This window comes from Colias eurytheme, chromosome 1 (assembly GCF_061535395.1).
Source record: "Colias eurytheme isolate Ceu_HAF_F1 chromosome 1, ilColEury1 Martin Lab GWU primary, whole genome shotgun sequence".
NCBI classification, from domain to species: domain Eukaryota; kingdom Metazoa; phylum Arthropoda; class Insecta; order Lepidoptera; family Pieridae; genus Colias; species Colias eurytheme.
Genome location: NC_142980.1, coordinates 13,718,809 through 13,733,110, shown reverse-complemented (window position 1 = coordinate 13,733,110; position 14,302 = coordinate 13,718,809). Strand labels below are relative to the sequence as shown.

Genomic DNA, 14,302 nt, shown 5'->3' with positions numbered 1-14,302 from the left:
CATTGGAGAAGGAAAATCATTATTTTTACTTCCCCGGTGTATATTAATTTATCACGTTTGTCACATTGTAGCTAAATTGTAACGTCATCATTTTTAACGTATTTACTTTAACAGGGCGCGATGAATGTCTTTTGATTGTTTTGTGTTTCTTCTTCAAAAGACAGAATTATTAATAAAGTAGGTATGTAATAAATAATAAATGTTTGCAACGTTTTGAGAGTCATGTTTTATATATAACATTCTTAATGTTCTATGCTTTTTTCTTCACCTTTCATTTGCTTTTATGAGCAGCGATTAAGAATCTAAAAGTCGTTCCATCTTAACGTAGGTAATTGAGTTAACCAACCCATTGTTTAAAAATTTAAAAATCTCTATTTTCAAAGTAACTACAATTTGCCATAAAAAATCTTTTTCCCAGGTGACTAACGCCCAACTTATTTGGCCCGGCTTGAATGAAAAACCTAATTATTTTCAAAAACAAAAGAAGCAGGTTGGCGTAGCGCTAACACGGCCCATTGTACAGAAAAATCGCAATGAAAATTATAATTGTGTGCCCGCAAACAATTAAGGCATAGAAAAGGAAAGTGTAGCCCAAATAGAATATTATTTTTGCCTTGCTATTTATTGCGGGAAGAATAATAATGTTTATTCTGTGTTATTAGTTTTATATTTAGTCAGTTTCTTTCCATTGTTTAAGAAATTTACTTGAAGTAAGTTCAATTTAAAGTGGAAAACGTGAACATATGAATAGAAATTTTATTTCATATTACGTAATAAATTAAAGCCAGCTTAAGCTGAAGAATTTGATTGTTTGCTTGAACGTGTTACTCTCAGGAACCATGAGTTGCATTTGCGATTAGTAAATTATATAATCCTGATAACTCATGAAAAGTGGAACTGTATCTGCCTATGTTCCTCCTTCCACTTAAATCGTTCTAAATTGTAAACTAAATACTGGAAAAGCTCACATTGAGTTAAGTATGATCATTATTTGTTTATTGGTCATGAAATAATTTTGTTAATGTTAAGTTATGTTTACTTTAATTCGAAAATGTTTAGTATTATGTGGGAAGCAATAAAGTTTGAGTGGGTTACTATTACTTGTTTATCATACGAAATTAATATGAAAACACATAATATAATGCTATACAATATACATACATACAAACATACATAAAATAATATCTATGTTACTGGGAAACCAAAAATATTTGAGTGTTTAATTATTGTATAGACTCTACATAATATACAAAATAATTTGGAAAATCCAAAAGTGCACGCCTCATAATTTTTTTTTAATAAATATTTATTAATTATTATTTTTGTTTATTTAATAACAATTAAACCACATCGAATCAGACCCTGAAAAATGAAAGGGTTCTTTCTATTCCTGAGCATATTCAAGCGTAAGAGAAAAATAAAACCGGCCAAGTGCGAGTCGGGCTCGCGCACAAAGGGTTCCGTAGCAGCAAATATAATAAATTACAGTTAAATCAACCTATCTCAAAAACTATAAGAGATACTTTGATCAAACCAAAAATCGTTGAAAGAGTTAATTAGCATGCATCACCTCTATTTTTTTTAGAATTTTATACCCCGTAGTTATAAAAATAGAGGGGGGGGGACATACTTTTTACGACTTTGAGAGCTGATATCTCAAAAACCGTTCACTTTAAGAAAAATGTTTTTTAGAAAACTTTATATCATTTTAAAAGACCTTTCCATTGATACCCCACACGGGTATGTACATCGAAAAAAAAAATGTCATCCCTCAGTTACATGTATGGGGGGCCCCACCCCCAATTCTTTTTTTTACTATTTAGTGTCATATTTTTGTAGCGGTTCATACAACACATATTCCCATCAAATTTCATCACTGTAGTACTTATAGTTTCCGAGTAAATCGGCTGTGACAGACGGACAGACGGACAGACGGACAGACGGACATGACGAAACTATAAGGGTTCCGTTTTTGCCATTTTGGCTACGGAACCCTAAAAAAGACTCGATTAGTAAAGTATTTCGGTCGCTATCGTGTTAACAAGAAAAAGGATCCGCACATACAGACACACGGACGTCCAAGACAGAACTTTTTTAAACTGTTTTTTAACTAGTTTAAATAACAAAAATGACATCAAAAATATCATGAACGTTAAAAATAGTGTTTTTTCTTAATATGTGTGTGTATGTATTATCTTACAAGTGCAATGTATGATACATAAAGACATTTTAAGTTTGAAAAATCAGATGTTTTGCGCGAAGTGACAGTAGTACCCACCTCAACGCTTCGCTTATGAGGCGTGCAATACTCATATCACAATGTAAACATACTTGACTGGCCGGTTGGCTTGGTTGGTAGTGGCCCTGCCTTCCAAGCCAGAGGTCGTGGGTTCGATTCCCACCCGGGGCAAATATTTGTGTGATGAACATAGATGTTTGCGCCGTGTCTGGGTGTTAATTATCTATATACTAGCGACCCGCCCCGGCTTCGCACGGGTGCAATGCTGATACTAAATACACTACAGAAAAACTGTGAACGTTGTATATAAAAACATAGCGGCCCGCTCCGACTTCGTACGGGTATAAAATAGATAGCCGGGCGGCCGGGCCGGCCGGTACCGCCGCAAACGCTACGTCCCGCAATTTTTAAATCTGTAATATCTTCGAAAATATTCACTTAAATCATACGGTGTAAAGGGCCATATAGATCTATATTAAATGAACAATGTATTCAAGGTATTTAATTGGCTAAGGATTAATGCTGTATTGGTTAAAATCGCATCGAAAATTAGCCAATATTTGTCGTAAAAAGTAAATGACAAAAAAAAGTTATTGTGGGTTATCCATAAGAGATAGACATATACCATCGCGGACTTTTCTGTAGACCTTTTCAATGTGTATAATACTTAGTACATTATTTTGATAAAACTCGTAGGGTTCAGCCTGCGTTTGCAATGTAAGCGGAAAAAATGTAATTTTTACGACATCACATTAGAAACCTCAAAAATAACAGTACTTCTCCACTATTTAATGGATGTTATTATACATATAAACCTTCCTCTTGAATCACTCTATCTATTAAAAAAAACCGCATCAAAATCCGTTGCGTAGTTTCAAAGATTTAAGCGTACAAAGGGACATAGGGACATAGGGACATAGGGACAGGGAAAGCGACTTTGTTTTATACTATGTAGTGATGATAGTGAAGTATTTATTTAAAACTAGCGGTCCGCCCCGGCTTCGCCCGTGGTATTTTCTCTACATAAAAACCATCCTCGTACTTCAAGGAATATAATAAAAGAAGAATTATCGAAATCGGTTTAGCCGTTCTCGAGTTATGCGCTTACCAACACATTTTGCGATTCATTTTTATATATAAGATATAAGACTAGCGGCCCGCCCCGGCTTCGCCCGTGGTACATATGAAAAATAGATGTTGGCCGATTCTCAGACTTACCCGATATGCACAGAAAATTTCATGAGAATCGGTCCACCCGTTTCGGAGGAGTATGCAGACTAACATTGTTTTATATATAACTAGCGGTCCGCCCCGGCTTCGCCCGTGGTACATTTTATTTACGTTTTCTCTACATAAGAACCATCCTCGTACTTCAAGGAATATAATAAAAAAAGAATTATCGAAATCGGTTCAGCCGTTCTCGAGTTATGCGCTTACCAACACATTTTGCGATTCATTTTTAAATATAAGATTATATATTATGTATGTTTATTAGCCATCTGGTTTCCATAACACAAGCGAAAGCTTAGTATGGGATCAGATCGTGCCGTGTGTGAAAATTGACCCAAAATATTTATTTATTTATTTATACTCCTCCGAAACTGCTGGACCGATTCTCATAAAATTTTGTGTACATATCGGGTTTGAAAATCGGACAACATATATTTTTCATACCCATAAGTGACAAGAGGGCAGAACAATATTTGACGGGACAGCTATTTATATTTATAACTTCTAGTGTTACAAGTGTTTATGGGCGGTGATGACCACTTAACATCAGGTGGCCCACCGCCTACCTGCCTCTTAGCTTGCTCTATAATATATATATAATAATAAGAAATAATCTCACCAGTTACAGAAGTAGCCATTTGGAAGTGCTGCGGGTACTTTTCAACCAATCGTTTGATGACATCTATTTGCTCCAAAGTGAGCTGGACAGCGTCCTTGTTCTGGGCACTGCAGGGCACGAATGCTGACCAGAACTGGAACAAAAATGATATTAGTCAAAGTCAAATCCTAGGTCCCGTTAAAGAGCCAGATGGTAGCTTCAGGATCCGTAGAAACGCGGAAATTTAACACCTTGTGACCGAGCCCAAATCATTGGCCAGATAAAGGCGCAACGCCTCCGATGGCTCGGTCACGTTTTAAGAATGGGGGATGATTGGGCCGTGAAAAAGGCATATCTGGGCATTGCAACTGGCCGACGCCCCGTGGGCAGTCCCAGATATCGATGGAGCGACGCAACAGTAGCCGATCTACGCAAGCTGGAGGCCGTCAATTGGCAAGAAACTGCGCGCGATCGAGGAAAGCGTGAACTCGTGTCGGAAGCCAAGACTCTGTTTGGGTCGCATAGCTAGTTAAGTAGTAGATATAGCGTTAAATCAGCCTGTAGCTGCATCTGCTGAAGGAATATTCACTTGTTTAAATTTTTCAAGTGAAACTTCTATAGAAGCATTGAGCTTCTATAGAAAATTTCAAGGTCGCGTCATGGCAATACCGTCACGTCATGGATTAACCCATTGACCACCGAGCGCCCCGATCGGGGCGCGACACAATAGATTATCTATTGTGTCTGTGATTCCGGGGACTGATGGATAGCGGATTTCGGTATTTTTGAATCTTGCCAAAGAAATTTAACTTCAGACATGTGTGCTCGGCACATACGCTCTTTTTTTTAAGTAAACATGACTTGAGAATGCAATTTATGCATCACCTTAAAACAATAAAAACGTCACATTATCAAATGGAAAATCTAGTGGGCTATTATTATCAAAATGTCTAACAATAGAAGCGTAGTTCTTGATACAGGTTCTAAGAATACCAAAGCGGGGTTTGCGGGAGAATCATTTCCAAGATGTATTTTTCCAACTACTGTTGCAAGGTAAGAAATAATAATATAAACTTTTAGAATAATGACACGCATGAGGAAAGATTTCTATTTTTGTATGTTTTGTATCAACAGAAAATTAATTTATAGATTTTTAAATTTCTATTACCATTACCAAGCATATAACGATTAATATTGACTGTGTTTTTTATCTCGGTTCATCCAGGACAAGCTAGTGAATTATGTTCTACTACTTATAGAAAATTCTTCAGACCTAATCTAATCTGATACAAATAATAAGACTTCAAAACAACACAACACTTGAACTTAAAACGACATTGTACTCAAACTCAAACATTTATTTATTCACTTACGTAGACTTCTTCCAGAAGCACTATTGAAACGTCATTACATAATATTTTTAACATTTATCACCGATTCGGAAAGCAGTATCTACGGAGAAGAACCGGCAAGAAACTCCATAGTTGCGCTTTTTAATCATGTCAGTTTTACAATTTAATTTTACAAATTACATATGTAACATCATAATATTATATTATCGTAATATGCCTAAGAACTGTCCTGTGGTTTTTACGCGTCAACCCTCCATGGGTTTTTATCGTCCATATATTCCTTAATACTGTAATAAGCTCTCTGAACTAGTACATTTTTTTAAATATAAGTTTTAAATTTAGAACTACTAAACTCTTGACTGTCCCTACTACCGTGGAGGTACATAAAATATATAGGACATATATACATATAGTATTTTAAATGTGATTCGTGCTTCGGCTCCGATTGAGCCACGCTTGAAAGTGAAGGGTCTCAACCATCAGAAAATCGGCGCTTAGGTTGTTGCATGCAATTTTATGATGCTTTACACGTAGTATTATTTGTTTTTTTATGTGTATTTCTTTAAACCTACACTGCTATTAGAGTGCAACGGATTAATACAAAATATTAATGTAAACATAGTTTTACTGATATATTTTATTTTATTTTTATGAGTATTTTTTGGACATAAAAAAATAAAACATTTATATTTTAAAATGAAACCACATAAATTGAAGCTGTAATACGGTCACTACCCGACCAACACGGTATTTATTATATTTAATTTGTTCTATAAATATTTTTTTTTAATTCAGGACGCGATACGAAGCCCTTTCCCACAGTCCGGAGATATACTTTGGCAAAGAAGCAGTTCAGAAAAGGGGAATTTCAAAGCTGACCTGGCCAGTTCACCGTGGCATGATCGAGGATTGGGATGAAATGGAGAAACTCTGGCATCACCTTTTCTACCGAGAATTGCACGTCGCACCCGAAATATCGCCAACCCTTCTTGCTGTGCATCCTTTGACCCAGAAAAGGGATAAGTGAGTGCCTTTTCGCATGAATGTAATTCCCTTTTACGAAGTCCGAGTGAATTATTTATACACCATTTGGAAAGATTAATTGAAGGTCTTTACTTTTTAATGGTGGTGTCTTGAAACAATAGTCGTGCAAACCCTTAGTTATATGCTATTATTAAGATGTTTATTAATTATTTCAGCTATTGTAACACACATAATTAGACAAAAGAGTAAATGAAAATTTTTAATATTAATCTTCTACCCTTTTGTGCATACATTGGTTATTACTTATTTGTGTTATCATTTTTGTAACCACGCGTATTATGTTTATAATTTTTTGAAACGGTGAATAGAAATAGAAAGCTTCACCGACCACATAAATATATCATGTACCTAACATAACATTATTATTTGTTACAACTGAGTTAAAAGGATATTGAATAAAATACGTAACTACCTATTCATTTGAGGAATTTAAAATTTCAAAATCTGAGCCATACAGCACACTACACAATATCTAAAAGCTTATTTATAGTTCATTTTGCTGCGCTCATATAAAAGTTAAGGAGTACAATCGTAGCACAATAGAAATTCTAATATCAAACTCATATTTGAGTAAAATGGAATGTATAGCTCTCCATTGCTCGCGTAATACCAGCCTGCATAATATGAAGGAGTTGGGGGCGCATTGTATCGTTATTAACAAATAGCTCCCGTCTCTCGCTTTCATTGAATAATGAAGAATCTGGGCTCCGTCTGTTTCTATTAATCTCAGTCCTACCTCCACATGAATGCTTTTACATCGACTTGCAGACGGCAATAATTCCCTCTCCAAATGCATTTCGGCGCTCCGTAATTTTATAAATTAATTTGTATATTTTGCGTTCTACAAATAGAAATGTCAGAGAAACTCGTTAATTTTAATTATTCAAACGAGCATTTATTGAAAAACGAGGAATACCATTTCTCGGTAGTAAGATCTCGCAGTTGTGCTTCAAAAATATATGGATGCTATAAATGTTTAGTTCGTTTGAATCAAATTAAAATAAAATCCTTTAATTAAAGAATCCATGTATAAAAAGCTATGAAATATTAACCAATTATCTGTATTTTTACTTGATCTTCTTATCAGAATATACTTGCAATTAGCTCATTATAACCATACCATTTTAGGGAACGAATCGCCGAGATCCTATTCGAATCTTTCATCGTCAAGGACTTATACTTGGCGTCTTCACCAGCGCTAGTAGTGCATGCTAGTGGAAGAACAACAGGGGTGGTGTATGAAAACGGATATTCCTGCAGTTACACGATCCCAGTGTTCGAAGGATTCCCGCTTAAACATGCAACAGTTAGCTCGGAAATAAATGGGAAACTACTGACAGAGAGACTTCAACACTTGCTAAAGGGAGTTGGGTATTGCTTCACAACACCTCATGAATTTGATTTATTGGATCAAATGAAGGTAGCTTAATGTTTGAGTTTGTTTGTTTTGTGTGGAGTAGTACTTCCATTTATGTTTTGCTTACTTTGCGTGATTATACTGTTTGAAGAATTGTTGAATTATAAACATTTGTTTCGGGTGAACGTATTTTCAAAGTTTGTTTGAATTAGTGTGGGAAATAAATCCGTCGTTGAAAGTTATTGTTTGTAATATGAAGTATTTTATGTTGATAAATAGACAGGCTTTTATTATTATTTGATTTATTAGCGTTCAGTAATAGTTGTACGATATAAAAATAATAAAGTTATATATACCGATTAATTAATATTGTGTCATTACGATGAAATACGACTGAAGAGAGTCGGGGTATTCCTGTAAATAAGTTCGTCATTCATTTGTATTGCCACTTCTTATAGATCAGATAACATTGTATTAATTCAATAACCTTATGTAACTCCTATAAATTAGATACATAAACACAGCCCACAATGTTTGATAGTAAGAAACATCTGACAATGTTTCGCTCAAGCATTACTTGATTGTTCACTCGTGCTAACATTTACTTCCTTAAAGCTAAAATTATATGAAACTAGAGGTCCGCCCCGGCTTCACCCGTGGGCCGTGGTAAATATTTCGCAATAATCCTTTCTCGGGTATCAAAATATCTCCATACCAAATTACATGCAAATTGGTTCAGTAGTTTAGGCGTGATTGAGTAACAGACAGACAGACAGAGTTACTTTCGCATTTATAATATTAGTATGGATGTTTCAGGAAAACCTATGTTTCACACCAAACGACTATGAGGCTGAAGTTACTGAATTCGCGGTTTCAAAGGAGAAAGTTCAGTATGAACTTCCGGACGGCCAACACGTGATCATTGGTGATGAAAGATTTCGATGTCCCGAAGTGTTGTTTCAACCGAGTCTACATGATCTTACATGTCCGAATATTGTAGATGATTTACGCTTAAGTATTTCACGATCAGACTTGGACTATAAGGCGTTGTTCTATAATAATATAATCCTCTCTGGTGGTAGTAGTATGATAAAAGGGTTGCCGGATAGACTGTTTTTGGAATTGAGGAAGCGGGCGACGGATTCTTGCGAATTAAATGCTAAGATTGATGCAATGCCTTCAAGGAATATAGCTGCGTGGGTCGGAGGGTCTATATTGGCATCGTTATCGTCATACAAGGACTTCTGGATGTCCAGGGAGGAGTATGAAGACGCTGGATCCGATCGCGTTCATTATAAATTCTTCTAAGCTATAACAAGAGTAGATGTTACAAAAATATATTTCTTATAATACTAATATGTTCTTCTTTACATTTATCTATAGTGATATAAAGTTTTCGTATCTAATGAGCTTCCTAAAAAAGACATATAATATATTTAATTGTGTAAAATACATGCAGCTCCTACATGAGATATAATTGTGAAGCCATCATTGCATTGAAATATAACACCATAAGGCAAATAGTTTAGCAAAAGTATAAAAGCATATCTGACTTTTAAATAAATACCGTCTGCAAACTTCTCACCAGCTGCAATGCTATAAAAGCAACACTGCCGCTTTTATGCCTCCTATATAAATATATAAAGCCTATTTACATTCACCGCTTAGCGTATACGAGATATGTAGCGATAGTAATGTGATGTTTGTAAATCCTCAACAATTAAACGATGTTTACAAACACTACGCGTATAAAAATCTCGTGCTTGCACGAACTTTGTTGTTTTAAGCCGTTCGTTCGTTCGTTCGTTGTTTTAATTTGGCCTATTTTGTTAAGAGGCTTTGAGAGGCGTGTTTATTTGCTTTATAAGTTTAATGTAAATAAGAGCATCATCGTTATTTTTCATTTCAGAATTGTGAAAATTACATTCTGTTTTCACGGTATGCATACCTTGGAATATAATATCTCAAAATCACTAAACCGATTGCTGATGTTTAAAAAATTCAGAAATCATAATAATATTAACTAAATGCTGAATAATTAATATGAAACTGTTAAAGATCCACTGTGCTCACTGTGCTCATACAAGGAATTATAGTAAACCTCGAATAAATAAATCTTAAATAAAAAGCCATAAACATGACTGTGTCAAAACATAAGCTTGTCAAATTAGCATAATCAAACAAAACATCATTGCGTAATACAGGATAACTCTTCACGAATCCCAAAAGCCTGTAACATGGCATTCGAAAAGCCGGTCGTCGTGTTGGACCATGGAAGCTATATAATGAAGGCCGGATTTGCATGCGATAACCACCCTGTATCCATGTTTAGAACGCTCGTAGGCCGCCCTAATTATTTAAAAGGTACTTACGGACGGGAATATTACGATGTCTTTATTGGAGACGAGGCGGAGGCTAGAATCGACGATTTAGAACTATGCAGTCCAGTTGTTAACGGCCAGATTGTACATTGGGATAATATGGAGAGGATCTGGCATCATGTGTTTTATAGGGAATTGAAAGCGGCCCCTGAAGATAGATCTGTGATGATGGCGTGTGATAACTGTTCTACTATGGAAGAAAAGTATGGAGTTTGTTTACCTATTATTGTAGATGTAGTATAAAAATTAGATATGAAAGAAAAAAAGTGCCACGTCGCAATGTGCGGACAGGTATATTTTATATCTCTTTCACTGGTCGATTTTATTTAATATGCAAGTGTTTCTTATCGTATTAAAGTGAGTTCTTGTATCTAACAATCCGTGAATATTAAGTATATCTAGAAAGTAATGATTTTCATTCATTAAATTATTCTAATCTAGTTTATACAGAGAAAAGTCTTGGATAAAGTAATAAATTTAAAGAAGATCTCATTTTCAAAGCCTTGTAAGGTAATATCTTATTCTACAAAGTCGTTGGATTTAATTGTTCAATAGCAGACAAGGAGTTAATTATACGTTTCAACTAGTAACAAACTCAGGGTTTAAAAAGCGCTTAAAGAGAATAAAAAAATAAGTCTTAAACGTATAAAATAAATGAAGGCGAAATTGCCAATTATTATCAACCATTGCATCGATAAAGTATTAATGTGTATAATATGATAATCAACATATCAAATTTACACCAGCCATCATTTCAGGATAAAATGCTGCGAGATATTTTTCGAAGTATTAAATTCGCCGGGCCTGTGCATCCAACCACAAAGCGTTCTGGCCATGTACGGGTCTGGTTTCACAACCGGCATATGCGTAGACATCGGTTATGATACTACGGATGTAAACCCCGTGTTTGAGGGAGGCATGATCAAGTATGCACATATTCAGACCGGTTTGGCAGGCGCTCAAATATCGAACTATATAAAACACAGCTTGGTCGAACGCAACCTAGCTCACGGAATCAAAACTCCCAAGGATACAGACGATATTCTTAGAAACCAATTGTACATAACCCCTGACTGTGCCATGCCAAGAAACAATTACAAGAGGTCGGTCAACACGGCTTGCGGCGAGGCAATCGATCTGACTAATGAAGCGTTCATGGCAGGGGAGATGTTTTTCCAACCGGATTTCGTGATGGGTGAAAAGACAAATTACATCCCTTTGCATGACGCTGTGTTGACGGCTTCATTGAAGTGCGATTCGGAGCTACGTCCCGAATTGTATGACGCGATTGTGCCTTGCGGAGGCTTTGCGATGGTGCCAGGTATGAATGAGAGGTTACAAATCGAGCTGGAAAATCTGACACATCGACCAGTGACAATTTCGTCATCAACAGAGGCATATGCAGTAGTGTGGCTCGGTGGAGCGACATTCGCGGGATTGCCAGACGCAAAAAAACTCTGGGTGACGAGAAAACAATACGAGGAACACGGCGTTAAAATAATAAAAAATAAATTCATGTAACTGTTGATTTATTTAACAAAGTTGTATGTAAATTGGACGTGCGCTCCTCAAATTAGCGAAATGAATGCTCAATTTGGTTCCTGACATTTCACACGAGTGCCTTTCAGTTTAGCCGCGGAGTTAGTCACGAAGTTTTTAAACGTGAGATGAGCGTTAAAATTATGTTAGCGCCGGGATGAAAGGGCAATTAAAATTTCTTTTAGATACCTTTTAAACACCGACGTACGTTAAGTAAAGTCGTTTGAAAGCTTTTACTAATTTTTATCACGGTTAAATATAGAGTTTATAATGATGCTTTATAGTAGTTTATTACAAATTATATTTAGATAATTTTTTTAATCATGTTTCTAGAGTGTGAAAGAAATATATGATAGTTGAGGTTTAAAAGGAATATACTGAATTTTCTTCATGCTACGCACATCACTCATATATCTCTTATATATAAAATTCTTGTGTCACAATGTTAGTCTGCATACTCCTCCGAAACGGGTAGACCGATTCTCATGAAATTTTCTGTGCATATCGGGTAAGTCTGAGAATCGGCCAACATCTATTTTTCATATGTACCACGGGCGAAGCCGGGGCGGACCGCTAGTATTAGCTAAATATTATACTACCGCATAAGATATACGATACTATAAATTACCAATTGGTAATCAATAGATAAACAAGCGAATTTATAACTGTAACCCAATAAGCACAATCACAGACAACAAACGTATTCAACCTTTGCCATTTAGCCATTTATAACAGAAATTAACATGGAAATTTGAACAGGTATTGCATCGAATATCACACAATGACAAACTAGGTATGCACGTCCTATATAATTGATTTAATACACAAACACGAAAGCTCAGAGGCAGTTCAAGCTTTGGAGCTGTTAGTTCTAGCGAATTCTAGGAAGGGCTTGAGACGTGATGTGAAGGAGGAGCTCTCGATACAGATTTGTAACCCACGTTGTATAAAGTGTTTAGTGCGTTTTAGCACAGCAAGTGAATACAATAAATCTTTCAACAAGTGAATAGAAGGGATACAGTTTGTACTAGATATCGTTTGTATGATAGGTGAAATAACCAAAGCAATTCTCTCTATACAAACTTAAATAATTTTCTTAACAAGATTTCTTAGAGAAGCGCTAAATAAATACTTAGGTACAAAGATTTATCACCGATTAGTTCGAAAAGCAAGTTCTACAAGGAAATCGTTTTGGAATCTCAATAATTTATAAAATATATTTTTTACCTGTTATGTCCAAATACTATCTACGTTAATTTATAATATAACTAACTAGCTTTCCGCACTCCGCTTCGCCCGCTTTGTCCAAAACATAATAAATTATATACTAAAACCTTTCTCTTGAATCACTCTATCCATTAAACAACCGCATCTAAATCCGTTGCGTAGTTTTATAACTATATGCTATATGCTTAAATCTTTAAAGATTTAAGCATACATAGGGACATAGGGACAGAGAAAGCGACTTTGTTTTATACTATGTAGTGAAGAACATCGGCAGAGAAATACTGATAAAAATTAATAATTCTATTACAACTCACTCAGGTCTACGAATATTGATTTTAGCGTCGTATTTTCTTTTGTAACATGGTACTGAAGTTACACCGTACACAATATTATGTACGGCGGTCGAAATTTTCCAAAATTTGCAGCATAAACGGCTGTATCTTTTGATTGCTTTAGCTTATAAGTTCGATTTTCATAGCTTCAAGGGTCCGACTTGAGTGTTTAATTGAACACACAGCTTGATAGTTGATACCTCCATGCGTTCCTGAGAAAAAGGGTCTTGACAGACAGACGGACAACAAGGTGATCCTATTAGGGTTCCGTTAAGGTTGGGAACCTTAAAAAGATTTAAAGTACGGATTTATTCAGCCAAGGAACTTAGCATAATACCCGCCTGACACATTGCAAGTTTTAAGAGAACTAACGAAGAATACATGGAAGTTCGGTAATTAGTGCATGTGAGACCAGGTGGCGGAATAATTTAGGATCAAACTTCATGTATTATGTAATGGAGGTAAAGCATCAGCGCTGTTTTAAAATTACAAAGTGCTTTTGGTGATTTATTAGCACATTATTAGCATTGTTTGTAGAAATACTTTTAACGCATTTTAAATTCGTTTTATTAATTAGGCAACAATTCGAAATTATCCGAAAACTGTGGTGAATGGTTTGTAATAAACAGTTTGTATAAAATTGATAAATACAAAGTACTAATTAATGTGTAATGCTTTGTGTATTAATGTATTCTTGGTATACTAATAAACAAATAATAAAATTTGGTACGTAGGTATGTACAGTATTTAATCCAATGTTTCGAACACTTTACAGCGACCGTTATTCCGAGAAGCCCTAAATATTAACAATTTATATTTCTATAAAATTCTTCAACAATATAACAGCATTAATTAGATTGGCTCTGAACCCTAGGTTTCCGGTGAAACGTGGCGACGTCTAGACAAATTCGGTTACATGGCTTGGCTTACATCTGAGATTTATTCTCTCCTTTCGTTTAGTGTTGTGCATCGCTTTTGTATAGAGAAACTAGATCAGTAATAT

At 35.4% G+C, this 14,302-nt stretch overlaps 3 protein-coding genes across 3 annotated transcripts in view; 2 read left to right on the top strand and 1 right to left on the bottom strand.

The window, feature by feature from the left end:
- Nucleotides 1-4,227, bottom strand: part of LOC149911349 (dipeptidase 1-like) — a gene marked incomplete at its 5' end in the record, with an annotated part of 29,326 nt that extends 25,099 nt beyond the window's left edge. The window contains one exon of the mRNA XM_090105677.1: nt 4,089-4,227. Coding sequence (XP_089961803.1) covers nt 4,089-4,227 — 139 coding nt within the window. The remainder of the gene's footprint in view (nt 1-4,088) is intronic.
- Nucleotides 4,228-5,013: 786 nt separating this feature from the next.
- LOC149911348 (uncharacterized) lies at nt 5,014-9,128 on the top strand. Its single transcript, XM_090118429.1, has 4 exons — nt 5,014-5,120; nt 6,215-6,442; nt 7,592-7,883; nt 8,637-9,128. The coding sequence occupies exons 1-4, from the start codon at nt 5,014-5,016 to the stop codon at nt 9,126-9,128; spliced, it is 1,119 nt and encodes a 372-aa protein (XP_089974555.1).
- A 929-nt stretch (nt 9,129-10,057) lies between these two features.
- Nucleotides 10,058-11,722, top strand: LOC149911347 (uncharacterized). Its single transcript, XM_090105647.1, has 2 exons — nt 10,058-10,404; nt 10,960-11,722. Exons 1-2 carry the CDS (start codon nt 10,058-10,060, stop codon nt 11,720-11,722), a joined length of 1,110 nt encoding a protein of 369 aa, XP_089961773.1.
- The last annotated feature ends 2,580 nt before the right edge of the window (nt 11,723-14,302 follow it).